At 36.9% G+C, this 21,218-nt stretch overlaps 1 protein-coding gene across 1 annotated transcript; it reads right to left on the reverse strand.

Moving 5' to 3' along the window:
• Positions 1-618: 618 nt before the first annotated feature.
• LOC127410413 (FACT complex subunit SPT16-like) lies at positions 619-21,059 on the reverse strand. The gene is made up of 24 exons (XM_051645672.1): positions 20,673-21,059; positions 19,467-19,559; positions 18,695-18,865; positions 18,336-18,488; positions 16,751-16,897; positions 16,443-16,594; positions 15,390-15,562; positions 15,098-15,188; positions 14,523-14,596; positions 12,893-13,005; positions 12,748-12,813; positions 12,549-12,647; positions 12,013-12,128; positions 11,477-11,630; positions 9,929-10,056; positions 9,584-9,846; positions 9,202-9,320; positions 8,744-8,982; positions 8,325-8,400; positions 8,067-8,236; positions 7,666-7,795; positions 5,657-5,783; positions 5,349-5,423; positions 619-3,473 (listed from the first exon to the last, which is right to left on the reverse strand). The coding sequence occupies exons 1-24, from the start codon at positions 20,736-20,738 to the stop codon at positions 3,367-3,369; spliced, it is 3,102 nt and encodes a 1,033-aa protein (XP_051501632.1). The 5' UTR covers positions 20,739-21,059; the 3' UTR covers positions 619-3,366.
• Positions 21,060-21,218: the final 159 nt, after the last annotated feature.

Below are 21,218 nucleotides of genomic sequence, written 5' to 3' on the forward strand. Positions count from 1 at the left end.
TTGAAGCCCGATGTGGCCCCTGTACCAAAACATTTTGCCCACCCCTGCTCTATAACCCCTCTATTGTGCGGGATGTGACATGCCAAGTGACAGTCTTTTTTCTTTCTTAGTATTTTTTGCATTGTTTTGAACAATGTTTAATGTGCAAAAATAACTGTCACCATTGAGGGCAGTTTAGACCCTACACATAAACTGAATTTAATGCATTTGGTTCATATATTACTATTTATAAATGGTGATCAGTGTATTGGAAAGAAATGTATCATCTTTTCATCTCTCTAATCATGTCTCCCTGTAATGTTTTTGGAATCAGATACATGTAGTGTGAAATTGCAGCATACAGTGTTTATTATAAAAGGGGCATAGCATTCACAAACCAATACTCACTACTCATGAGTACTTTTAAATGAGCTACTCTTTTACTCTCGAGTAGTTTTTAGGACAGGTACTTTTTCTTTACTCACACTACATTTTTTGGGAAGTAACAGTACTCTTTCCACCCCTGGTCATGAAACACAAGCAGCACAAACTGGTGTGTAAATCGTTAGTAAAACCATTCTTGCATAAATTGTTTTAATGAATTCAATAGGACAATTAACAGAAGAAAATATTCATTAATGATTTGCAAGGAAGAATTGTTTATTTTGACAATAAATGTAACGGTTTATTGAACATTGGTGTAGTTTAACATATTGATGTTGCTGTTGTATTATGGGTACAGTGATTTTACCATTTCATGCCCAGGAACACCCCTTGCCCATGACAAAATCACTGTCATGCATGGCCTTTTGAGGCTTATTGCTTTAACATATAATATTTATGCATCCATCTAATTGTCTGTTGGTCGTAAAGATAATGCACCATTATGGAAAAACAAACAAACAAAACTTCACATTACATATTCCTGCGTACCCAGCAAACATAGGATGTTCCTCTAATGTTAGCATATAGCTCCTCTTTGGTTATTTTTTATAAATGTTTTTAACCATAAACTAACGTTCCCAGAATGTTGCAGGGAGATTTTCATCCAACAAACTATTAAGAACTTAAAATAACCATTAGAGATAGTTCTGTATACGTTTTAGCTTTTATAACCACAAACTAACGTTCCCGGAACATTGCAGGGAGGTTTTTGTCTGACAACCTATAAGAACTAATACAGAACACTATTTACTGGTTAATGTTATTTTTCATTCTCATACATTTTTTTCCTTTAACAAGCAGAGATGTCCTGGCTATACTGTTCTTCAGTGGTAAGAAGTTAATTTAATTTTAGTCCAGTTAAGGATAATTTAATATTTATTCAATTTTTAATGTCTGTAAATTAATTTCTGATTTTAAAACCTTTGATTTGAAGTTATTGTCTATCAGGACATTACGGATGTAAAAAAAACAGCCCATTTCCAGCAGCCATCACTCCAACACCTTATCCTTGAGTAATCATGCTAAATTGCTAATTTGGTACTGGAAAATCACTTGCCATATCAAACACTGCTGAAAGATATTTGGTTCATTAAATGAAGCTTAACATTGTCTTTGTGTTTGTTTTTGAGTTGCCACAGTATGCAATATACTGGCATGTCTTAAGGTCAATATTAGGTCAAAAATAGCATGAAAGAAACAGCTTTCTCTAGAAACTCATCAGTCAATCATTGTTTTGAGGAATGAAGACTATACAATGCTTGAAATTGCCAAAAAACTGAAGATTTCATACAAAAGGTGTACACTACAGTCTTCAAAGACAAAGGACAACTGGCTCTAACAAGGACAGAAAGAGATGTGGAAGACCAGATGTACAACTAAACAAGAGGATAAGTACATCAGAGTCTCTAGTTTGAGAAATAGACGCCTCACATGTCCTCAGCTGACAGCTTCATTGAATTCTACCCGCTCAACACCAGTTTCATGTACAACAGTAAAGAGAAGACTCAGGGGTGCAGGCCTTATGGGAAGAATTGCAAAGAAAAAGCCACTTTTGAAACAGAAACACAAAAAGAAAAGGTTAGAGTGGGCAAAGAAACACAGACATTGGACAACAGATAATTGGAAAAGAGTGTTATGGATCTTAACCCCATTGAGCTTTTGTGGGATCAGCTAGACTGTAAGGTGTGTGAGAAGTGCCCGACAAGACAGCCACATCTATGGCAAGTGCTACAGGAAGTGTGGGGTGAAATGTCACCTGAGTATCTGAACAAACTGACAGCTAGAATGCCAAGGATCTGCAAAGCTGTCATTGCTGCATGTGGAGGATTTTTTGATGAGAACTCTTTGAAGTAGTTTTTTTCAAATTGTAATAGTAATTTTTCACATTATTAATGTCCTGACTATACTTTGTGATCAGTTGAATGCCACTTTGGTGAATAAAAGTACCAATTTCTTTCCATAAGAGCAAAATCTGTACATTATTCCAAACTTTTGGCTGCCAGTGTACATTTTTCTCCATATTATGCGTGATGTGTAACTTTTTTTAATGATTTTTTAAAAATGGTTAAGAAAAAGACATGGATTGTAGTTTAAAAACAGCAGGGTTGCAGAAAAGATAGCAGAATATAGAGATTAGTAGAACGTTCTCCAAACCTAAAGGGAATGTTTTATTTCAATATAAAATAAATAAAAACTTTCCTGGCTAACCAAAACAACATGTTAGAATGTCCATTCTAGGAAAGAAGGGAAAATTCCCGAAACGTTCTTGGAAACAAACATTGTTAGTTGGGTAGCAAGGAAACCCCAGACCAAAAGGGAGTTGAAAATGAGAAACACACCTTAAATTGGTTTTATTTCCTTGAACTTTTATTAAAAAAAGAAAAAAAATTTGATTGAACAATACAAGACTACCAATCCAGAATGAGCGAAAGGTATTAAGAAGAAAAAAAAAAAAAAAAAAAAGTGTATGCTCATGCCCCCTCAAATTAGAAAAAGCAACAGATTCATTATGTACTAACGTAAATCCACATCGGCATGAAAACCATCGATTCCAAGTCCATCGATTCATTCCGAAATGCAAAGGAACGACGCGATAATGTGAATGAAGATTGAGTCACGTAACGCGCATAAAACACTAACACTGTATCACGTCTACTGGTTTAGAAAAGCGCTCACACACACACACACCTGAGAGATGCCATTCACCGGAATGAAGAAGGAAAACAGGAAACACAGATGCGTGAGGGGTTAAATCCTTCCTTCAATATGAAAACTGCTATTCTACAGCACGCATCAGCGCAAGCCAACGCTATTTACACCAAACACAGTGTGTGTGTGTGTGTGTGTGTGTGTGTGTGTGTGTGTTGGGCGGGGGGTGAATAAGAGGGAAACTGATTTGGCAGTGTGTAAGTGTGTGTGTATATATATATAATTGTGTGTGATCTAATGCCGCCTCTTCTTCTTGCTGCTAGGGGGCGGGGCTGATGAACGGCCCTTCCTCTTCCTGTTTGTGGTCTCTTCTGTGTCCTCATACTGACTCTCGCGATCCGCTAGTGAAAGAAAACAAAGAAATTACAAAAAAGCAGACTGAGGTGCATTTAAGGCACTTTTTTGTCAAATTTGGTCATTGTTTAACATCCTGTTTGCCATTCCACTTGAAAGCGCCTATTCTATAACAAACACACTGTCAATTTCTGAGTTCTTACTCATTTTGATATTTTTACTGTGGCTAATATATCTATATAATATATAATATATAATACATTTAAAATGTAACCTTTTGTGTTCCAGGGAAAAAACAACATACAGGTTTGGAATGTCATGATGATGAATTAATCCTTTAAGCTCTGAAGGTGTATGTGACATTACATATCTCTGAGTAGCTCCAAAAAACTGCTTTTGTTTTGTTCTCAATCATGTCAACTGTATCTGAGAAAAATTGTGTCGATACGAGAAAGCTGTAAAAATTTGAAGCATTACAAAAATAATTTATCAATGTCCAAAAGCCTCTCCAAACAAATAAAACATAATAATTGTACATAAGAACTAATTACACATGCAAACACAACAATGACTAAAGGTTTGTATAGCATGCAGACATGATTTTAGTAATGAGATTTCACAGAATGAGTTTCATTCTGTGTCATTTGAGTCATCATTGAGTCTGTGTCATGTATTTGGCGCCATCTCCTGGTGGCCATATGTAACATTGTGCTTCATGTGGATTATCTAATGATCTATACATCTGATTATCTTGTGTGTGGACTTGTTTGAAAGATAATCACCTCCTCTAAGTAACAGTATGAGATATTTTATGTTCCTTTTATTTTTCATAAAGCTATAAGCGAAAATGCGGCAAATAAGAAACACCAACATAATTATGAAAGACATATACTTAGCTATTACTCGCTATATTTTTGTGAGTAAAACAAATAGGCTGATTGTATTCTTTCCAACAACATACTGTATGACACATGACTATTTGATGAGTTTGATGTTATTACTGATTACAATAAGCAAATCTTTTTATAAAGTATGCAAATTTCAAAGCACTTGTTCAGTTTTGGTCACAATGTCTCATGCATTGTAATGTAGAACTTCTAAGCTTTCAAACGATACCCATTTTGTGTTGGTCAAGACTGTAGTTATAATTATTTTGATGATGATTATTGTTTCTCATGAGGCCTGCTGGCTTAAAAGGTTAAATGACTGACAGGAATTTTTCATTTTTGAGTGAACTATTCCTTTAAAAACTAACAGATTTCAGACTGTCACATTAAAAGTGTCTTTCAAACTTTATATCATGCCTTCTCTATTTAATTTTCAAACGCATTTAATGTATTGATTTTATTGTGCTACTCTTGGCCCAGACCCAGGCTTTTAATCTTAAGCCTTAAAAACCTTCATTAAAATACAATGTTTAAAATTATGATGATCCAAGCAAAGAGTATATATATTGTGTGAAAATTAGGGCTGCAAATTTAACGTGTTCATTTAGTGTGATTACTTATAAGTTATAACTACATAATATAAATTATGTAAAATTACACTTAAAAAATAAATAAAAATGCAATTAATGCCCCCTGACCCATACGTATATTCCGTAATGTACGTATTTTCCTACCATCTGAGCAATTCAAGCCTGAAGTTCATGTTTTATTAAAATATTAATACAAATATGAATTGTGTAAAGTTAAGACACATGAAATGCCAGCTATGCCTTAGCAAGGATTCTGCCACTTTATTCACAAAATGTTTCAAATTTGACTCTCACCACAGAATGTTAAAAAGAAAACAATTTGGAATCTGTTAATGACGATTCAGAAAAAGACAAAATAATCAGAATTCTCCTTCGATGCACATCCAGTATGTTTAACTGTTGTTATTAGACACATGAAACTATTGTGTGAAAAGAATCCTCTTACCTTTCCTAGCTTCCTCCTCCAGTTCGTCCCAGTCTTTGCCGCTCTCCTCTTCACTGCCCATAGACGCACTGTAATCTGAGACACAAAAACAAGCATCAGAAACTTGTGGCAGACAGAAACAATTCGCCATTGTATTTATTACACACTGTATACTCAAAATCTTCAAGCAAACATCAGTTCACCTATTACACAAACTACCTCCTGGGGCAAATAACTGATCACTGATTGAACTGAAGAGTCACATGACAGACTTAAACAAGCATCTAAGTGTTCTAAGTGCAATAAATGATAACTGCACATCAAGTTACCCGAGTCCTCTGTCTCTGATGAGTAATCTTCATCACTGTCCTCCTCTTCCTCCTCCTCCTCATCAGCTGAGGGGTTAAATGTCTCATCCTCCATCTCAGACTCTGAGTCCTCCTCAGCTCCACTGCCCTGAAACACACACACACGTCAATTAACCTTCAATGCACTCAAAAACTACATTCTGTGCTGTTGTAGTATTTGGCAGTAGAAAAATTGGCTATTAACAGTAATACTTAGTAGTAGTAGTTAGTAGGCAGGAGTAAAAGTTGTTAGTAGTAATAGTAGTTAGTAGGCAGTAGTAAAAGTTGTTGTTAGTAGTAGTTAGCTAGTAGGCAATAGTAAAAGTTGTTAGTAGTAATAGTAGCTAGTAGTAAAAGTTGTTAGTAGTAATAGTAGTTAGTAGTAATAGTAGTTAGTAGTAATAGTAGTTAGTAGGCAGTAGTAAAAGTTGTTGTTAGTAGTAGTTAGCTAGTAGGCAATAGTAAAAGTTGTTAGTAGTAGTTAGCTAGTAGGCAGTAGTAAAAGTTGTTAGTAGTAATAGTAGCTAGTAGGCAGTAGTAAAAGTTGTTAGTAGGCAGTAGTAAAAGTTGTTAGTAGTAGTTAGCTAGTAGGCAATAGTAAAAGTTGTTAGTAGTAGTTAGCTAGTAGGCAGTAGTAAAAGTTGTTAGTAGTAATAGTAGCTAGTAGGCAGTAGTAAAAGTTGTTAGTAGTAGTAGTTAGCTAGTAGGCAGTAGTAAAAGTTGTTGTTAGTAGTAGTTAGCTAGTAGGCAGTAGTAAAAGTTGTTAGTAGTAATAGTAGTTAATAGGCAGTAGTAAAAGTTGTTAGTAGTAGTTAGCTAGTAGGCAATAGTAAAAGTTGTTGTTAGTAGTAGTTAGCTAGTAGGCAGTAGTAAAAGTTGTTAGTAGTAATAGTAGTTAGTAGGCAATAGTAAAAGTTGTTAGTAGTAGTTAGCTAGTAGGCAGTAGTAAAAGTTGTTAGTAGTAATAGTAGCTAGTAGGCAGTAGTAAAAGTTGTTAGTAGTAATAGTAGCTAGTAGGCAGTAGTAAAAGTTGTTAGTAGTAGTAGTTAGCTAGTAGGCAGTAGTAAAAGTTGTTGTTAGTAGTAGTTAGCTAGTAGGCAATAGTAAAAGTTGTTAGTAGTAGTTAGCTAGTAGGCAATAGTAAAAGTTGTTAGTAATAGTAGTTAGTAGGCAGTAGTAAAAGTTGTTAGTAATAGTAGTTAGTAGGCAGTAGTAAAAGTTGTTAGTAGAAATAGTAGTTAGTAGGCAGTAGTAAAAGTTGTTGTTAGTAGTAGTAGTAGTAGTAGTAGTAGGCACTCGCTGGCCAACTCAATGAAAACTCTTAGAATGAGTGTTCCTCTGCTCTTCCATCAGGTTACCATAATTATCTTAGTAAGCGCACACCACTGTTTTCATCATGGCAGTCTGACCTGTTTATTTTCAAACCGAGGTTGGCTTGACCGACATGTTAATGTGAAAATAGTTTTAAAGACCCTACATTCTGTTCCATTCAGCTGCGCTCCATCTAGTTGTTTGAAAGGAAGAACTCGACCGGGTATGTGCGCGGTGCGCTTCTCTACAGTGTTATTTCCAATAAGTCAATTAATTCAGTCAGATTGATCCATTCAGCTTCAACAGATTTGTAAGTCTTGTTAATTCACTAACAAGAGCCGCCTCAAGAGTGTCATTTGTTCGGTAATCGATTACACTGGTCACGCTTTGTCTAGTGCTGTAGATTCAGTAGCAGAGTAGCAATGCTGAAAAACATTGCCTGTTTATTTTAGTTTGATTTCCTGTCTGCATCGCACGTTTAAGAACCGTTAACAGAAATGAACGTCATGAAAAATCACTCTGTTTCGATGCTATTTTTACCAGAGAATTTGTGTGTGGTGGTGGGTAATTAAATATTGCAGACATATTGAGCAGATGAATTATATGTAAAATTGTCTTCAGATACAGTACAAAACACTGCTGGTCAGTTGAATCACACAGTTTAAGTCGATGGATCTCACCTCACTCTCTGGGTCAAGGAAAGACCAGCCGCCCTGTTCGAAGAAGCCCTCGGGATCATCAACGATCGTCTTCATGATCTTCGTCCAATTCAAAGACTGGACACCCTCTGTGTACTTTATATCACAAGAGCTGCAGACAAACACAATATACACTGCCTTATTTGAAAGATTTACACTCAAATTCCATCAACTTTGAATTCACTGCCTTTGATAATTGACAAAAGATATGGGAAGTGTTTCTTCCCCTTTAAAAAGTTGATAAGCCCAATTATTTTGCTATCCTAATTATACACAACATGTTTCGTTGCTTTTTATTATTTGCATTTAGGATTGCAGAAAGATCTCAGAACAACCCAACATTTGAGAAGCTCTGCTTTATTGTGTTTGGGGGCGGAGCTTACTTGAGCCACTCTTTGATTGGGTCGAGAGAGTTGACGGGCACGGCGTTGATCATGGTGACTTTCTTGTTGTAGTCTTTGTAAACGATGACAACATCAAAGTTCTTCAGATGAAACTGGACTCGCTCGAAATGAACCAACTCCACCTCGTCGAGGGTCACCACGAACGGAGGCTTAGAGAGAGAAACAGATGGGTAAAGAGGGGCATAAGAACAGGTACATGGTACACTTTGGGGTTTCATTTTGTGGCATGAAACTCACCCATTCTGTGACGTTACACAGTGAACTAGACGTGGGCTGCAGTAGGCAGGTGCTCCTGTAAGGGGCGCCCTGGAACCTACAACACAAAAATGTCATCAGCACGTGATGGTCCAATCACTGGCTTAGTTAAAAATCACTCAGACTTGGTCACTATGAACTGTCATTTTTTTGGAAAAGAGCTGCGTAAAGATTCCTGAAAAATTCTCCTTTTGTGTTTCACGGACAAAAGAAAGGCTGATTAAAGATGTCTTTGTGTCATCTTGGACTTACAGTGACACCTAGAGGCTTGGATGCAACATCATTTAAAATGTCATTGTAGAAATGTATTTTTTTGTGGGTGAATTACTACATTAACCGTTAAATTTGACAGCCCACTCCTCTGTTAAATACAGTTATTTTCTCATTTCTTCTCCACTCACCCCAGGTCTCTGAAAGGAACCTCAAACTCCAGATCCTCCTTGGTGAGAGACTCGACTTTCTCGATGAAGTTCTTGAAGGCAGATTTGAGTTTGTGTCGCATCTCTCGCTCCATTTGTTCAGCGTAGAGGTCATCGCGGTCGTGCATGTGCTGGTGTTTGCCCAGATCTGTCGTGATCTCGCCCACCTCCGTGTAGAACTGCACATCTGTGTGACGCTTCTTCCCAAACATAATGGCATTCTGACACAAAGAGAGACAGGTTTGAATCGGAGCCATTTATTTTTCTATAAACAACTACTACGTTTTTCCATATAGTACTACAGCCCTATATAAATACTACCTCCATATGTTTCTGAATACTACTGCCACCAAATATTTTTATATGCCAATACCAATTTTTCAGTTTTTCATTTGGAGTCAGAGAATATAAATGATTTTCATTTTCTCGTGCTATCTCACCTTGAGATGGAAGTGCAGTACGATGATCATTTCTCCGTCACAGGGTTGGAATACGGCGTGTTTGATGTTGTTGTACAGGATGTCGACTTTATCACCACGCACTGATGTGAATCGAAAACCTGGAGAGACACAATATATTGTAGTATGCATGACTGCAATAACCGTGGTTAATTTTCATTAGGGAAGGTCACCCTAATTAACTATGATATGATATTATTGAATTCTGCAATCAAATAATATAATCAAATTGTTATACATGTTCAAATATTCTTCATTAAATAGCTTCAATGTAGTTTTTGTTAGTAGCTTGTAGTGTACTACAAATAAATAAAAAAACACTTTAATAGTAGCTTGACTGTAGTTTAACTACAGCGCATCTCACCATTGGTGTGCGCCTCGAGCGAGCCCTGCATCCTCTTCTGGGCAATGTTGGGGCGGATATAAAGGTCTTTGAGTTTGGGGTTGCTGCGGTTGAGATTGATAACAAGCGAGTCTTGTTTAACGATGCCCTCTTTCTCCTTCTCCTCTGCTTCACGCGTCTTATAGCGCTTCTGCACCTCCTTTATGATGCGGAAGGCGTTCTGCAGGTTGGTGGAGGGAACGGAGTGATCACCGGGGGATTTGAGGTTAGACGCGCGGTACGTGCTGAGAAAGACACAGAAACTATGTTAGTGTGCAACTGTTGAAGTGTGTCATGTATACAGGGTTATAGTGCAGCAACTCTTACATCTCTTTGACAAACGTGGCCTCTGGATTGGGGAAGATATTTCCCTCGTGACGCCCCAGCGAGCTGCCCGGCACGAAGAAGTTTATCCTCAGATATGTGTAGTCTCCTTCAACAGACATACTGATGTTCTGCACACACACAGAGGGGAGAGAGATTAAATTATAATTATGCAATCTCAAAACCAAGAGCGCTTTTGTACAGAATAAAAGTTTTCAATGATTTCATTAATACTGTGATGCTCTGCTGTGCAACACTTTATTTGACAAAAATAAACCTAAAAACTCCAATGTTGCATTTTGGATTGTGCTGTGAGCTGCTGTATAAAAGCACTTTATTTGATCAAATGAATGCAAAGGTAGGTTGAAAATTAACTGTTTTATTTTCATTTGATTTCAGTTTTAATGAATTCATTTATTTAGACACCATTTTGATGATAACATTCCAACTGTTAATATGGAATAAAAAAACAAAAAACAAAAACAAAACCCTCATGTATCGGCGAGTACCGAAAAGTATCAGTATTCGTACTTGTTCTCTAAAAAATGGTATCGGGACATCCCAAGTCAAAATATTTATCTATTGTTATTCAAGTGACTCAAAAGCATACAGAACATGCCTGATTTATTTTTCTAACTGTATGTCAGATAACGTCAAGAGTAAATAACAAGTGAACCTAAATCTTGCGTTTGTTTTGTTGGGTTTGCATAATTGTAATACTTCTGAATGAACTAATTACATTGCTTTTGGTCATTTATGAAAATTATAATTATTTCAGAAATGAAGACATTTTCTCTTAATACATGAGCATTTTGGCTGTATACTCCCAGAACGACACAAACCAAAACTTTTTTTTTGATATTTCAACCTCAGTTCCTATAATACATCTATAATACACTGTGTACACAAAATAGTTACACTCAGGACCTTCAGGACAAAAATGTCCCCATTGAAACCCATTAAAACTGCAATATTTGATCCCAGTGCCATTAAAGCATAAAATCATGAATTATATAATATTATGCTTTCATTCCGGAGCCCTGGCTTCAAAATTGACATTTTAATATTTTCCACCAGATGGCGCCATTTTTCTCATGTTTAGCCTATGGAGCAAATACATGCTTTTTCCCTATTCTCTGTTTGCTGTATTATAAAGCACTGCAGACCAACTGAATAAATGATGCAGATAAAATTGTGTTTGTGTGCTGGTATGGATGTCAGAGTGTGTTTTGTATGTGTGTGTTGAGAAATGTGTATGTAAAAAACAACAGTGGCATTATATAAACAAACTGGCATTTAAAGGGTTAAAATCCTGAAAATGAATGAATATTTGGTAGTCAGTGAAAGTGGAAAATAATATTAATAAATAATATTATGGCAGTTTTTTGACGTGGATATGTCTATCCTCTAAGGACCACTGAGTAACTTTTTTTTATTGATGCACAAGGGTTAAAATAATTTGAACTGATAAAGATTTAAAAAACGAAAATAAAATCAAAATCCCTATAAAGAAAAAGAACTTATTCCACAAAAACAGTGTTGTACGCTTACCTTGATAGTTGCGATGTGAAAGGGTGTTGCGATGCCAAACACGGGCATGACGACGGTCTCGTATTTCTTATCGATGAAGATCTTCATGTCTCTGATGTCCTTCTCGCGAGGCATCTGCGACACGTTCTTATACGACACATTTGACTTCCTTGCTCTGGACAGAAACATTACAAGAAAAAAAAAGCGCGATTGTTTCTGTGGCTTATTTCTGTTGTTTTCAACACTAGTGAAAAACTCAGACATTATACAACAGCTCTAATTCCTGATTGGACATTGTAAAATAGCCAAAATTTGCGTGATCGCACATCAGTTCTACTCTATTATTGCGCCAAGATGCTTGTCAGATTGACTAGATAACTATATCTCGGAAGAATTATTTTTTAGTATTATGTCTCGGGTCCCTCCATTAGTGCATGTCTATGAGATTTTTTTGCCTGTTTTATCATCCACCAGGTGAAAATCTTTCATTTAATTGGTTAGATAAGTTAAAGCAACTAGCTGCATGATTTATAGTATCATTCATGTCTTCCTCTTACCTCTGGATCTGTTGTCCTCCTTTCTGCTCAGTCAGTCGACGCTTCGCCTCCTCGTTCACATGATTGGCCAGTTCCTTCTGATGGGCCCGCCTCTTCTCCTCAGCGGTCATCTCATTCTAGCCAATCAGATTACAGAAATAGAGAACACGCATATAAAACCACTAAAAATATTCTTTTACAGTATTTTTATGTACTACTTAGGGCTGTTGATTTAATTTAGTGTGAACGACCCCCAAGTTTACCACAGAATGATTGACAACTCAATTGCAAAATGTACTGAAGGCCAGTGATAAGGAAATAAACTAAACAATAAATTGATTTACAAAAGCCACATTTGGTAATGTTTATTCAATGCTTTTGTCTTAATTTTATTTAAGGGCTTTTCACAGTACATATTGTAGATTTGTGAATAATAAAGATTAATTAAATGCATTTAATCAGGATATCATGTAATTAGTTAGATTACATTTTTTAATTAAGATGACAGCCCTGACAATAATGTTTTTATAAGAGTTAAACAGGAAAACTGCAGATACCCTGGTTCTGTCAGCCAGCAGGGCGGCGCCACGCGCTCCTTTCCCCAGAAGCTCCTCTGCATTATCATCATCTTCCTCCTCATCATCTTCATCATCGTTCTACAGACGCACACAGGAGAAAGTCAAAAACAAGAAACCTAAAGCAACATTCCTACGATCAATCTGACAACACACACATACAGCGTTGGACTGACGTTACCTTGAGAAAAATTCCAACGTTTTTTATCTTCTTTTTCACAGGTGTTAAAATGGTCGCTTGGTCCTCCTGCAGTCACAAACCACACACAGAAGAGTCAAGACACTAAACGTGAGCATAAGAGTGTGTGAGTGTGTGTAATATGCACCTCATTAATCTGTACGGTGTCTCCGATGAAGAGCGCGTATTTCTTCTGCTCTTCTTTCTTTCCCTCTTTGTTGATCATGTCAGAAAATCCCAGACTGACGCTGAAAACCATTCCTACACAAACATGTTTAATATGTGTAAGGTCCAAGATTAAACGTAAAATGTGTTGCACATCTACAGCGATGTTGCACAGATTTTAAAATCAAATTTAAGAATTAAGACCTTTTCTAAGACTTTAACAAATATAATTAGTATGGTATGTCCATACCACAATATATCAATCAACACATACAAATCAGTGGTCAATACATATTGGATTTTGCTGATACAATAATGTGTTGGAAGAAAGGCAATAACTGATAAATCGCCCGATTGTTTATAAAATTGATATACTGAATATGTTAAAAATGTTCTTAGCATTTTTTACTGTGATAGTCACAGAGAGAGAGGCAACAAGAAACCAAATTTCCAATAATAACCAGAAATTGAGATTAAGATTTGGTGCATAACGCAGGATTTATAACTTTAAACAAGCCGGAAATACACCGGGGACTCTTATTTTGAAATGTCTGTACTCTCAGTTGCTCACACAAACATCTAAGTGAAATAAAATATGCACTCATTATCATCTACAATTTATTACTCTATACACGCTGTAAAATAAACACTGTCATAAAACAAAAATAAGCAGTCATGAACTGATTTTGAACCGCTCTGAAACAGCTGGAAACACTGTATCATGAGCTCTCTGCGTGATTGGAGTATGTGCAACAGTGCCGCGTCTTCACTTTGAAGCGTGCAGCGCATACAGACTACAGATTTATTTAATTAAATCACAGCCTTTTGCAGTTTAATAATTACATTTGGTCATATCGCTTAATCAGTTCTTCTGTTCCTAAATTTAAGACCTCTTTAAATGATAACTAAGATTTTTGTTATGCCATTTAAGACTTTTTATAGCCTTAAATTTTGAAAACTGAATTTAAGACATTTTAAGACTTTACAAGTACCCGTGGGAACCCTGATCTAACAACTTTTTCAAATTTCTTATAAGTTGAACCAAAATCTTTTATTTTACTTCAAAACTTAATGTGACGACCAATTTCTGCTGTTTAGCCACAAACCACTTATGGTTTTCATTGTTTTTGTGACAGCTGGCGTTTTGCCAAGAAGCTGACTGGTGTACGCTGGAAGCGATACAATAAACCAACGCTGTTTGCTGCAAAAAATTAAAGGTAAAAAATAGAAATAGTTCAATTACTGCAAAAATGTTATCATTTGGTATCACTGCACTGACAAAACTGTTGGCTCCTTTACGTTTTTGGGTGTTGCCTAAAATGACTCATTGGCCTGTATCTTGTGAGTGCAATAATCAAATTTAAAACACATGGGCAACCAAACATTGAGGTCACATGCAAAATTTCATCAATTTCTAATGATAGGGGGAGCTATAACTTAAGAAAATAAAATTTTTGCAACTGTGATTAAAGCAGTTGAAATTTGACACCACAACAAACAAAAGCACTTACTAAATAAATACATGAAAAAACAAAATATACATTAATACAATTATGCTATATACAGTTTCACAGCAAGTAAGAAATATTATATATATATTTTTTCACACTCACCTTTTTTGAGTTTGTATTGGTTTTTGGCGTTGAGTACGAGAGATCCTTCTCTGAACTCAATCCCCATAGCAAACCTGCAGCACAACACAAACCGCCGAGACATGTCTTTATTTTATTGCTATGTTTTCATTCTTTAAACCCCTAACATACTCTACGCAAGTACGTGAACATACATGCTACAAGCTATGCAAAATCGATTTCACACGCCACTGCACTCAAAAATGTTAGGAGCAAATTTATAGGTGTTGCATTCTCAGTATTGCCACTAGGAACACTATAGCAGACATTAGCAAAAATGTCGTCTACGTTCATTTGTTCTCTCTCAGGTCAACTACTGTCATGACATAGCAACATTTTGAAGAAAACCTCACTGTGCAGGTTAAAGTTAGTACAATTGTCAACATTTATAGCATGTTACCTACAAAAAAGGAGTACCTTTCCACGTTTGTTCTCTCTAAGAATGCACTGAGTGTGTTCAACTGGTTCAGCATTTGTGTTTGCATCTACTTGCTAAAGAATATGTTTATGGCCTTTAAGCGCACACATGCGCAGTCTCATGTATTTGGGACACATACCCAAGGTTTTTGGTGAGTTTGTTGACTAGTTCTGGTTTCTCTTTCTTGACAAACTCCAGGACGGCGCTGAAAGCGTCACAGAGCTTCACTCCTGAAAATCATACCACACATCATAATACAGTAGTATGCTTGTTGATCACATGACCTTTCTACATGACCGTCACTATTATGGTCAAATGCATAAACTCAGCAAGTGTGATTCAGTTGTCTTAAAAATGCTTATGCATTTTAATCCAATTTTGTGTAGTATATAAACTATATATTATACAGTATACTTGATCTTTATGCTCACCATGTTTCAACTCTTTGAGAAGCTCCTCCTCCACCTGTAACAGGAAGTTGTAATTGTCCTGCATTTCCTGGGGCGGGTCGACCATGAGCGTGCGCACCAGATTCGAGCAGTAGGACTTGTAACGGATCCCCATGGCACACGTGATCGCGCCGAAGTGCATGTGATTCTTATCGCTGACAAAAACACAGAGAGATTCAGTGCATTCTTGTGTCTAAGCATTACAGAACTGAGCACCACTAACAATATGAAACATTAAAAGAGAATTCATCACACAATTTCGTATATACTGTAGATTTGCATTACAGCAGTGTGGGCAACATCGCAAATAGTTGTCAACATAAAATCAAGCAACACTGTGGAGATCTTAATGAGCTTTTTTCCCCAGTGCTTTTTATCCAAGGACGGAAAATAGAGATATATATAGTATATTTTAACGTATTACACATAGCACAAAATGTGTAATATTCACATAATGAGATAGCAAAAGTGCCTGCCCACTAAAATATTTGAAAACTGGACAAAGACACAAAACTGTTTACTTGATGTCTTTCATGATGGAATGAACTACAATACCATGAAGCACTGCGAATGAAGTAATCAAATAAAAAAAATGGACAAACATAAAACAATTGATTTAATGTTGTTGATTTTAAGTATATAATCAATCTTTCACAGTGCGTCATGGGATCGGGCGGCGCTGCAGAGCTCTTTTGGTGCGCTTCGCTTGCCGCGATTCTCTGATTGGTGGATCTTTCTTCAGGATTAGGAGTAGTGTAGTTCTTCACCAGAAATTCGTCCATTAAACATATTTTTTTTTTTAATTAAGTTGAAATATGACTGATGGCTTCAACAGAAACATATACTATCAATTAACAACCTCAGAGCTCATGGTAAATCTGTCTTTAAAGGTTTAAAAGTTATCATTAATAATCAATTCCCCTATGGAAAAAGCGAATAGGATTTTTACTTCCGGAACCAGGCGGTTCCGCTCTATGGTTTAACTGCAGGATGCTGCCATTGTTACTTTCCATACTATTGATACCACAATCTCACCTGACGACGCTGAATTTGAGGCTGTAGTTGCCACCGCTCTGAATGATTGGCGGGTAACACATCTCCACAGTGGAGGGGTCGACTCCGCCCAGATACTTCCTTTCCTCGATGGCCTTCTCCACCGACTCGGCCAAACGACTGTGCTTCACTTTCTGTTGTTGCACACATCCATATAAATAACCAATAAAGCACCAATTCACCAATTAATGGAGACCGGATTATGACGTACAGTGTTAAGATTTGCTGATTACGGTAAACGCCACAGAACACTGGTGATTGAAGTCTGACTGAATTGAGTCTAAACAAACCTCATCTGCATCCACAATCTCCATGACTCGCTCCTTGAAAAACTTAGTGAAGACGTCACTGGTGATGGCAGCGGCCTTCTTCATGAGCGCCAGCTCGCCGTCCTCTTTCACTGCCACCGTGTATGCCACCACTGTACTGATGTCCACCTGACAAACACAATTCACACAAAATTACTAATGACTGCTGATTGACAATTTAACTAGTCATACCAATAGCCGCTTTTCCACTATCAGGCCAGTGCGAGCCAGGGCTATTAACTGGCCAGCCGGGGCTAATAGCCTCGGACCTCGAGCCGCCAAACCAAAATCGATCTGCGTTCCCACCATCAGGCCAATAACTCCGTAGCGTTGCCCAAATCCTGCCCTTAATACGCAGCTGTGGTGCCAACGTCACACACCCCGCCCATTTCACAAGCAAGAGGAAAGCTCAAGCTGAGGTATCATGTTATCTAGAATATCGAGTTTATTGAATGTAAACAGCAAGATAAATTAGCGTTGACAACTCACCGACTGTAACTGCCATGGTGTCCCGAGTTGTCTTTCCACTAACAGCGGGACGATGTCCTAGCACGCTATGATCTCGAATCATGGAAAGTTATTTATTTGGGCAGTGCATTGTCTATTGGGTGATTTAACGGACTTGTACTGTGCCTGCATTTAAAAAAAATATATATTTTTCGAAACTGTACTGTTGTGCGCTGGATACGCAACCTGGGAAGTTCGGCGAAACTCTGCATTTGAAATTAAACCCTCCATCCCCGGTTGGCCTTGTTTTGACCAAGGGTAATCAGCAGGCCAAAGGCCATTGGCCCCGAGAAAGCACCAAGGAGGAACAATGAAGCCCCGGAAGTGACAGTGGGAATGCAACTGGCCCTGGCACGCACTAGAACGCTCTCATTTGGCCCAATAGTGGAAACGTGACTAATGATGGGTGGTTAAATGCAACTCCAAAATTAAGTCAAACAAAAACATGTTTACATCAAAACTGGAGTTCAGTGGCTTTCAACTTTATGATAAAATACCCAGAAACGTTGACAAAATGGACTTCTTTCAGAAATACCATTTAAAATCACTGATTAAAGTTTTAAATAACCTTATAAATTTGCATTTTTAACATTGCTGATTCAGACCGATGATACAGTCGGATTTGGCAATTGATTTGACTGATTCATCAAAATGAACCGCATCAGTTCAGTGATTCGTTTGTGAATTGGACTGCAAATCTTGCTGTATTTTTGTTTTTGTATGCAGTCAGCGAGCCGAACACTAGAGGTATTACTGATTAATCAGTACCGATAGTTGTTTTTTTGGAAGAAAAAAAATCTATGCAGATAGTTTTTATTATAATTCCTCCATGTTAGAACAGCTTGACTCTACAGTATAAAAACTATCAGCAGATTAATAGGTTATCGGCTTTTACCACCACAATAGTTATCGTACTGGCAAAATCCACTATCGGTCAAACTCTACACAATGCAATAGCAAGTTGTACTGACTATTGATTGTGAATACATTATTATTTGGCAGTGCTGCTCCTGAATAACTTTACAGGAAACAGTGATCAACGAAATGAGTTGTGATTCACCTTCTCGAGCCCCTCGGCTGTGATCATGTCACTCCAGCTCTTCATATATTCTCCTGGAAATTTGTCCTTGATGAACACGCCCACCGTCTTGCCTTCTTTACTCCCACGGATAGCTTCGATCATCTTCTCGAAGTTTGCCTTGTTGCTCTCATTCTGTGATGGACGAAAGAGACACAGTATAAAAGGAATTCGCTCGACAAAAACAACTTGGGCTGGATTAAGTTTTGGGTTGAAATTCGTGACTTGTTGCGTTTCTGTGCAATGAACTTACTCGTACTACTATTTAAGTCACAATATCCGACAACCACTTTGACAATATTATGAATGCTGTACGTGAAAGTGCTGGTGAGTCTTCATACCTTTTCTCTGACGAGTAATGTGATTGGTGGAACTCCATTGGCGTTCTCGTTACCCTTGGTGACAGCCACCTGCTTCAGAAACTCGACTTTCTTCTTACTGGCAAGAAAAAGGATTTTAGTCTCACAAAACACCATTATAGTGTCAGTGAGCTCATAACCAAACAGCCACGTCTGCATGGAGAGAAAAACAAAATTATTCAGAAGCCACTGCAAACTTGTAACGCTAAAGCCCAAAGTATACTTTGTCTGTCCGCGTGACGTAATATTCGTCATCAGGAGTGTCCACGGACGTCCGTGCACAGCCAGATTTTTCTGTCCACGCGGACTGGGCGCAGACAAACGCGCATGCACAAGGTTGATTGTTGAGATAGAAGAGTCCACTAGGTGGCAATATGCACAGTTGGGCTGTACTGCCAAGCAGTAGTCGAAGAACATATCCTTCATCATTTTGTTGTTGTTGTTCTTGCTTCCTCTAATGGCGGATCCTCAGTTTTTCTTCTTTATCCTTCAGAGCAGATGTCCTATAAATTACACGATTCGGTGCTGCCCTCTAATGTCTGGTAGTGTATAACAAAGCAATTGTACTGCGCATGTGTCGAACGTATCCATTCGCGCTCATCCGCGTGAGGTATACTTTCAAAGCTGTGCGCACACAACTGTGCGCGAGACAGAACGGAACACGCAAAGTGAAGTATACCTGGGCCTTAACCCTCAACTCTGATAACATAATAAATGCAAGAATTTATTTATAATAATAGGTCAATGTAATTACCTGAAGTGCTGTGGATTTGGCATACACAATCTCTTCATCGACACCAACGGACACCACGATGGCGTCCACCTTGCCGAACTCATCTTCACCTTTCTGTGATGAAAAATGGCATAGAATAGTCACAAGCAGTTTGAGTATAAATAAATAATAATAATAAAAAAAATAAAAACACAATATCATCAGCAGAGATAAAATAAATAGGGATGCATCATTCATTGGCCAATATTATTAAAATGATCAATCGATCTGATTAGTAGTATGTATTTTTACAAATGGCCATTAAATCAGTTATTGGAAATAATAATGATAAAAAAAAAAAATAATAATTTTAAACTGTCAAAAAATAAAGTTAAAAGTTCTATAATGTTAATTTCTTACTGTAATTTATATATATATATATATATATATATATATATAATTAAAAATAATAATAAAAAAAACAGGCTTAACAGTATTACTTTATAATACCGGTCACAAAATCGTTAATGAAAGCTTAAAAAAAAAAAAAACAGACTTACAAGTAGATTTATAAATTCAGCCATAAAAAATAAACATATTGCTAATTATCAGCCCAAATTTCTATATCTATATACTCTAAAGATGATATACTGTAAATATCCAGTTAGAGAGCTAATATTTTCCTCTTTAAGACTATTCTCCAAACATCAGAGACATGTTCTTAAATGTAATATAACACAATTCATATGGTTATAACAATTATTTGCACTTTACCACCTGCAGCATGCTTATATGTAAGCTACATCAAACAGCACAGATTTACATCTATAGAAAACATATATGTGACAAACCTTGACTGAAACGCAACCAAAAACACATTCAAATACTTGCATTTTTCATAAACTAAACTATAATCGAGCGGAAATGGGGTGAAAACAGCGTGTGCTAACATGCTAACACATTAGCCACTGTGTTAATCACACATAAATATTATTTAAATTAAATCGAAAACTTAAGAATTATTTCATTAAACATAAAAAAATCACCCTAAAGTGCGTCAGTTACAAATATATCCGCTTAAATTTATGTTTCTATAACAGTTATATGGAAATGAGGCCTGATTGGGTGTATGTGTGCATGTTTGCGGTTCTTCAGCATTATAAACACGTCATATGTTAATCATTATGAATTAATATCATTTATAAGATGTTTTAGTGATGTTTATAACACAAAATGAGCTCTCTGTACCTTCCAGTTGCCGTAGAATCGCTTGATGCGGCGGTAAAACGCGTCTTTATCCAGATTCACCGCCATAATATCACATCAACAAACACTGAAACTCAGAAACTACAGCAGCTAATACACACTTACACACACTTATACACACTTATACACACTTATACACACTTACACACACACTACTCTGATTTTAACTCAATGCTTCAATACCAACCAAAAAAAAAAAATAGGAAGAAAATAAAAAGGAAAAAAAAAAAAAGGGAAAAAAAATGCAATATCAAAGATTTCCTATTTAAAACGACTAATATTCTTCTTTAAAATGTGTTATTTTTTAAGTGCTCTTGGGTTTGATGCATGCTACAGATGTAGTGATGAAAATGTCATGTTGAAACACGCATGTCTGATCTTTGGCCCCTCCTTCACAGTGCTCTTATTGCATCTTATTAACATAGCCCCCTCCCACACCGTGCTCTTTATAATTCTCATTAATATGGCCCCGCCCACACCGTGCTCTTTATACATCTCATTAACATGGCCTCTCCCTCACCGTGCTCT

Source organism: Myxocyprinus asiaticus, chromosome 2 (genome assembly GCF_019703515.2).
Source record: "Myxocyprinus asiaticus isolate MX2 ecotype Aquarium Trade chromosome 2, UBuf_Myxa_2, whole genome shotgun sequence".
NCBI lineage: Eukaryota > Metazoa > Chordata > Actinopteri > Cypriniformes > Catostomidae > Myxocyprinus > Myxocyprinus asiaticus.